This window comes from Carlito syrichta, unplaced genomic scaffold (genome assembly GCF_000164805.1).
Source record: "Carlito syrichta isolate Samal-C Ts95f unplaced genomic scaffold, Tarsius_syrichta-2.0.1 Scaffold120465, whole genome shotgun sequence".
Lineage (NCBI taxonomy): Eukaryota > Metazoa > Chordata > Mammalia > Primates > Tarsiidae > Carlito > Carlito syrichta.
Genome location: NW_007064561.1, coordinates 252,774 through 259,555, shown reverse-complemented (window position 1 = coordinate 259,555; position 6,782 = coordinate 252,774). Strand labels below are relative to the sequence as shown.

Sequence of the window (6,782 nt, the reverse complement as noted above, 5' to 3'; positions counted from 1 at the left end):
CTCCCACCCAAGGCCGGCCTCCGCTAGGGGCCGCTGCCGCTCCCACTGCCGCTCCCGCTGCCCGCCGCGTCAGGATGGAGCGAGAGCGGCGGGAGCGCCGGGAGGCAGCTTCCCGGGCCCACCGTCGGGGTCTGGGATGCGGCAGCGCCGAGATGGAGGTGTTGAGGCAGTGACGGGCGCCGGGCGCGGCCACCGGCAGGGCGTGGCCCAGAACCGAGCGACAAAGGTCCGCCCCGTCGGAGAAGGTCTAGGAGAAACGTGGAATCAGGCCCCGAATGGGCGGAGTCCGGAGGCGCCGGGGGCGGGTTTTGTTTCCGGGGCGTGGCTAGGGGCGTGGCCTCGGGCCGGGGAAGTTCGGGAGCCCCTTGAGGGTGGGGTCAGGGGCCCGGAGTCGGTGGGCGGGACCAGAGTGGGGGCGGGTCCTCCTGGGGCCCAGGGGACCGAACCGTAGGGGGAGCGGGAGAGGGCAAGATTTAAGCTGGGACCTTGAAGAGGGTGACTGGGCTTCTGGGTGCTCCAGGGCGAACCGTGGACGGGCCCAGGGCAGAGAGGGGGCCCTGGGACGGGCAGACCTGGACTCAGCGGGTCCCTGAGACGCTATGGACACTTCCGGTCTGGAGATTGGTCTGAGGAAGGGGCAAGGGTGGGAGCAGGGTCCTTGGGACTCTGGGGTCTAGGCACGTTAGATGGAACATGGTGGGGGGACCTGAGTCTCCTTCCCTCGCCGTCTGCCCCACGCTCACCTGTCCATAGGTACGGCAGCCGGGCTCACAGTCCCTTTTTTCTGAAAGTGGGATCCAAGTTGGGCCGCAGGTGTTATCATCCTTGCAGGTGTCGAACCTGGGAATGGTGTGTGGAGAGGTGGCTAAAGGCTCCGCTGCCGTGTACAAGTGGGACTCGCGCTCACCAAGGCTCGGTTCCGTATAAGCCCCTCCCTCACATCCAGGCCCTGCCTCTTAGGACCACTCTCCTACAAATCTCATCCCTCCAGATTTCACCCCGCCCCATATTCTATCAGATCTTTCCATTCACACTCTGGGCCTCGTCACAATGGATCTCATCCCTTCGGACCTCAGACTAGCTGTTCCAGGTCAGCCCCTTACGTTTTCCCACCCTTTAGCCTTCTCTTTTCAATCAAGAGGGCCCACCCCCGCGGTTTTTCTTGCCTATGCCAGCTCTGGCATTTCTCTCTCTCTCTCTCCCCTCTTTTCCTTCTCTAATAAACTTTGCTTAAAAACTTGGGGGCGGGGGAAGAGGCACCGCCCCTTAAAAAAAACCTAGGCCCATGAAAGGTCACACCCCCATACTGCCGTCTTTTTTGTTTGTGTTTTTGGGTTTTTTTTGAGTTAGAGTCTCACCCTGTCGCCCAGACTGGAGTCCAGTGGCACACTCACAGCCACCGCAGCCTGACCTGCTGGGCTATGGGGGTCCTTTTGTCTCAGCCTCCCAAGTAGCTGGAACTACAGGCGCGCGCCACCACATCTGGCTAATTTTCTTATTTTTTGTAGAGACGTGGTCTCGCCAAGTTGCCCACGCTGGTCTTGAACCCCTGGACTCAGGCAATCCCCTCGCCTCTGCCTCCCAAAGTACTGGTGTTACAGGCGTGAGCTACCACGCCCGGCCTATACTGCCGTCTTAAAAACCATGGGCTCCACAGGCTTCGCCCTTTTCTCCTTCGCCTCTTAACCCTAGGCGACATCCCTTAGACTTGGCCCGGTTGTAGGCCACGCCCCTTCGCAAAGGCGCCGCGAACCTCAGACCCCGCCCCCGCCCCACAGACCACGCCCCCTTCGCCCCGCCTCTCCTACCAGGCCTGGCAGAGCTCAGCGCAGAGTGGTTGCGCCTGGCGTACCCCCAAGAGCCGCAGGCGGAAGCGACTGCGGAGAGCAAGTTGGAAGTGTCCCAGGAAGGATTCGCACCTGGACATCGAAAGAGACAGAGTCGAATGCGTCAAAGTTCTCAGGGGTTCTGGCCCCCGACAGGGGCAACTGGGCAAAGTACACGAGAAAACGCTGGAGGGTACTGTACTCACCCGGGGCTTGGCGCACTACAGCGTTCTGGAAAGATCCCAGGGCTCGATACCTCTGGTGTGTTCACCTCTGAGGGGCAACAAGGTCCTGGCAGAGGGGACCCCTGTGAGCTGGAGTCTTGTATCCTCAGGTAAGGTTTGGGAACCGAGGTCTGGGGGTCTCCTGGACAAAGACCCCAATTACATCAAGCCTCCCAAACATAAAACTTAAGACACTTACCAGGAATGCAAATGTGACTTCAGGTAATACTAATTATATATTTTGTATAATAATTAGCTTATTATTATCATGTGCCTGGCTGTGGTATAAGTGCTCATGCACTTTTTTTTTTTTTTTGAGTCGGAGTCTTACTCTGTCCCCCAGGCTGGAGTGCAGTGCTGTGGGACGCTCACCGCCACCGCAGCCTCGACTTGCTGGGTTCAGGTGATCCTTCCGCCTTAACCTTCCAAGTCGCTGGAATTACAGGCACGCGCCACCACACCTGGCTAATTTTTTGATTTATTGTAGAGATGAGGTCTCACCAAGTTGCTCAGGCTAGTCTCCAACCCATGGGCTCAGGCAATCCTCTCACCTCAGCCTCCCAAAGGGCTGGGATTATAGGTGTGAGTCACCGTGCCTGGCTGCTCATGTGCTTAATCTTCACAACACCTCTATGAGGCACGTCTGTTATTTCTGCCCTTTTTTGGTGGCCCATGTGAGGCCCAGAAAGGTTAGGTGGCTTGCTCAGAGTCACACAGCAACAAAGTGGCAGTTGGGATTTGAAACCAGGCAGACTCCAAATTCTGTGCTCTAAACAACCATTCTTCAGCACCAGGCCCATATGCCCCCCACTGGCGGCCACTCTAAACCCCTCATAAAGAAAATCTGACCGGGCTTGGTGGCTCAACCTGTAATCCCACGCCTTTGGGAGGCTGAGCTGAGTGGATTGCCTGAGCCCTCGGGTACGAGACCCGCCTGGGCAACTTGGCAACACCTCATCTCTACAATAAATCAAAAATTAGCCGGGTGTGGTGCACACACCTGTAGTTCCAGCTACTTGGAAGGCTGAGGCAGAAGGATCGCCAGAGCCCAGCAGGTCGAGGCCAGTCTGGGTGACAGAGTGAGACTCCAACTCAAAAAACAAAACAAAACAAAACAAAAAACCAAAATCTGGTACTGCCATGGTGGGATGGGGGCATCCTGGGTGTTGGGGGCTAGGCAGGGTCTGGGGGTTTACCTGGCAGGTGCAGCTGGCCTGTGCCAAGATCAGGTGCCAGTCCATGGTGTAGCCGGGACCTCGCTTGGAGTGGGTGGCTCCCTCCACAAGCCCCCAGTAGAATCCATACCAGGGTCAGTTGCAGGGCCCAGGCCAGGCCATTCAGTTGAGTGTGGTCCCTGCAGGCCATGTCCACCTGAGAGAAGAGCCAGCTCGAGTAGGGGGATGAGGTGAAGCCATTCATTTCTGGGAGCTCAGGGAGGCACCCTTACGAAATGCACCCAGGAGTCAGTGCCAGGCAGAGTCGAGTACAGATCACTAACAAGGAGGCCAGGTAGGGACCATGGATGTTTAAATCCCTAGATCCAGGGGCTGTTTCTGACCCAGGAGGCCTGCCCCCATCAGACCCGTGTCCCCTTCATCCCTTCAGGCTCAGGTACCACCCCCCCAGCTTAGACCATGGCAGCCCTCCCCCTCCCATCCTGGAGGGTCTCCCACCTTTTTTGGCCCTCAAGCGACCCCCTCTTTCCTTAGAACCAAGGGGACCTCCCCAATCCCCCTCTCCTGTTCAGTAATTCCTCCCTCCTCCCTCTTGATCTCCTCTGGCACCTCTCACGGTCACCTTCTCTCAGCTCACAATCGGCTTAGGGACTGCCACCCAGAGCTGTGCCTTTTGGACCAAGCTTGGTGTGGCAGGGCTCGGGTTCTGTCGCTCAGTTCCAAAAACCCCAGGGCAGGGGATGCCTGGGGTCCATGGAGGCAAGACCACCTCCTTCCCACCTTCTCCCTGCCCCTCACCTGTTAGTTGTTCTGGGATCTAGGGGCTGCTGAGACACCTCAGGACCACGTCCAGGAAACAGTGGCGGCTGAAAGGGGGTGTGGTTTTATGTGGGGGCGGGACTTCCCACCGTCCCGCCCACACTCCAGCTGACCAAAGGCCAGAGGACTTGGGGCTGGTGTGTATATATATCCATGGGCCTGTCCTTGTGTTGAGCTTGGCTTAAGCTCTGTATCTGTATGTGCAGGGAGTGTGTGTGAGATGAGGGTGTGTTTGTGTGGCCTGTGTGTGTTCAGGGCACCTGTGTGTGCATGTCTTTTGTTTTTGTGGTTGTGTGTGTGTGTGTGTGTGTGTGTGTGTGTGTGTGCTGTCTGAGGGTATGTTTGTGTGTGTCTCTTGATTCAGCAGAATCTGGATAAGGAGGGCTGTGTGCAGTTGGGCAGAACTAAGAGTGAATAAGTATGGGAAGGGGGTGTAGGATCAGGGTAGGTGCCCCTGTGAAACTGTGTGGATAAGACAGCAGATAAAGCTGTTGGCCGTGGATGTTGACCACAAGTGAACAAGGGTATGTTGTCATGTGCTGAACAGGGTTGTGTGTACAATATGCATATTTCTGTGTTGTTCTGCAGTTTTTGTGAATGCATGTCCCTTGTGAACATTTCCTCTATTCTTCCATTTAATCAACAAAACATTTATTGAGCACCCATTGTGTGCTAGGTTCTGGGGATGCAGTGGTGAACAAACCATGAAAATCTCAACCTTCATAGAGCTGACATTCTAGGGGGAGAATCAGATGACAAAAACATCTCTGCAGTGCATATCTGTGTATCCCCATGTGTTGTGTTGGGAGAGTAATGTGTCTGTGTACTGGGTGAGAATTTGTGCACAACTGATCATCCCTTGGTTTTGAAACTGTGTGGATATGTTTATGTTTGTTGAGTGTTTGTTTCTATTGTTTGTATGCATGAGTGTGACTGTGTGTTTCCTAAGTATGTGTTTGGTTGCAGAGTGTGAGTTCATGTGTTTATATATATTTGTGTGTTTCTGTGTCTTCTGAGTATATGTGTGTGTGTGTGTGTGTGTGTGTGTGTGTGAATTTGCAGGATGTGTGGGTCCCTGTTTGTAAAGTATGTGTCTGCAGAATGTGTGTGAATATATGTTTGTGTGTCTATGTTCACTGAGTATATGTTTGTGTGTTCATGTGTATGTTTTTTTCTTCTGACCCCTGATTTAGAAATTATGTGTATGTTTGTGGAGTGGGCGTGCCTATGGTTGTAGAGTGTGTGTATGTGATTTTGTGAGTAATGACCACCATCACAAGTCTGTCTCCCTTCCATCTTAGAATAAGACAGGGATTTAGTCTATCTCTTTCACTGCTGTACCCCTCCGATTCCAAAACACGACCCTGCACACAGTAGGTGCTCAATACGTGGTGAATAGATGAACAAATCAGTAGACATTCCCTCTGGGTCCTTCTGTGAGCATCCAGGGATGTCTTGGGGGCCTCAGCAATCAAGACTTGCCCGACCTAGCCTTCCCCTGGTCCATCTCGAAGTGGTCCAGGGTGCTTGTGGGCCAGATCTGTTCAGCCTCTGGGTCATGCCTCCCAGCAGACCTTCCGCCCACCTTCCCCTCCCCTGACCTCAGCCTCCACCCTGCACTTGGCTTTCAGCACCGCGGACAGGAGCGCGCGAGCCCAGCACCACGGAGAGCGCCCGCGGCGTCGACTTTCGAGTCCGGCGGTGGACAGCGAGAGGCGCGAACAACGGACTCAGCGAGATGGCAGCACAAACACGCCGACAAACACAGCGAGCGGCACAGAGAACGCAGGCAACGGCGCAGAGACGAGGCGGCAAGCTCCGGGGAAAGCCCGGACCCAGTCTCGCCGTCACCCGGTCGGCCGGCAGAGGTCGCTCTTGCCCAGTGACCGCGCCCTTCAGGGCTTTCAGGCCAGCTACAGGCCAGGACCCTTGGGCAGCCCTTCTGCGCTCTGTCCCCCAATGCCAAGGCTTGGAGTGGGAGGGCTCAGAGTGGGAGGCACGGTCTGCCCTCACCTATGTGAACACGGGCAGGGGGAGAAGGCGCTGAAAACCCTTCAACTGTCCCCCTCTCCAACTACCAGCTAATCGCTCCTATAAATACAGCCGGCCTGGCCTGACCCCTTAATCCCGATCGCGAGGGCGAGGTCGCTAGAGGGGCTGCGGGTTCTCTGAGGAGGCTCTGATCGCGGGAGGCGTCATATGCATGTAAATATCTTTCCAAGGGAGCATCTCCCATGAGGACGGGTCTCCTCAGTGAAAATGCCACTCAGTAAGAATGACATCTCTCTCGGGATGCGGAAGTCTCGTGGGTGAGGACGATTTCCCACAGAAGATAATGGCTTTTAAGGGGTCTCTCACTGGGGGGGTGGTATACTCCCCAGGGTCCCCACGTGAAAGGCCACCCGTGGGCTCTTTCTCTGCTGGAATGCCTCCGGGGGAGGGGCTTTTGGAGAGGAAAGTCACCTCTTGGGGACCATTTCTCTTAGGAATGATTTTCAGGGTGGGGGAGAACTTTTGATTGGCGAGCACGTCTCTGTAAAACGATCTCCCCCCAGGAAAGCGTCTTCTCCCCAGGGGGTCTGCGGGGGGATGTCTGCATAGGCGTATCTCAGTGAGGATGTCTCCCTTGGGTCTTTCTCGAGTCGGGGGTCGCCTCACGAGCTGTCTCTCCCCGGGGTGTCTGTGTGTCAGGGTCTCTCGGTGGCTCGGCTCCCACGGGGGCATCTGGTGGCTCCACC

At 56.0% G+C, this 6,782-nt stretch overlaps 1 protein-coding gene across 1 annotated transcript; it reads right to left on the bottom strand.

Annotated features, from left to right (window-relative positions):
- Nucleotides 1-23: 23 nt before the first annotated feature.
- On the bottom strand, nt 24-3,427 carry RTBDN (retbindin). The gene is given in 6 exon segments (XM_008048037.2): nt 24-73; nt 76-247; nt 744-840; nt 1,809-1,919; nt 2,033-2,117; nt 3,247-3,427. Coding segments are annotated over 6 exon segments (684 nt in total). The 5' UTR covers nt 3,416-3,427.
- Between the last annotated feature and the right edge of the window lie 3,355 nt (nt 3,428-6,782).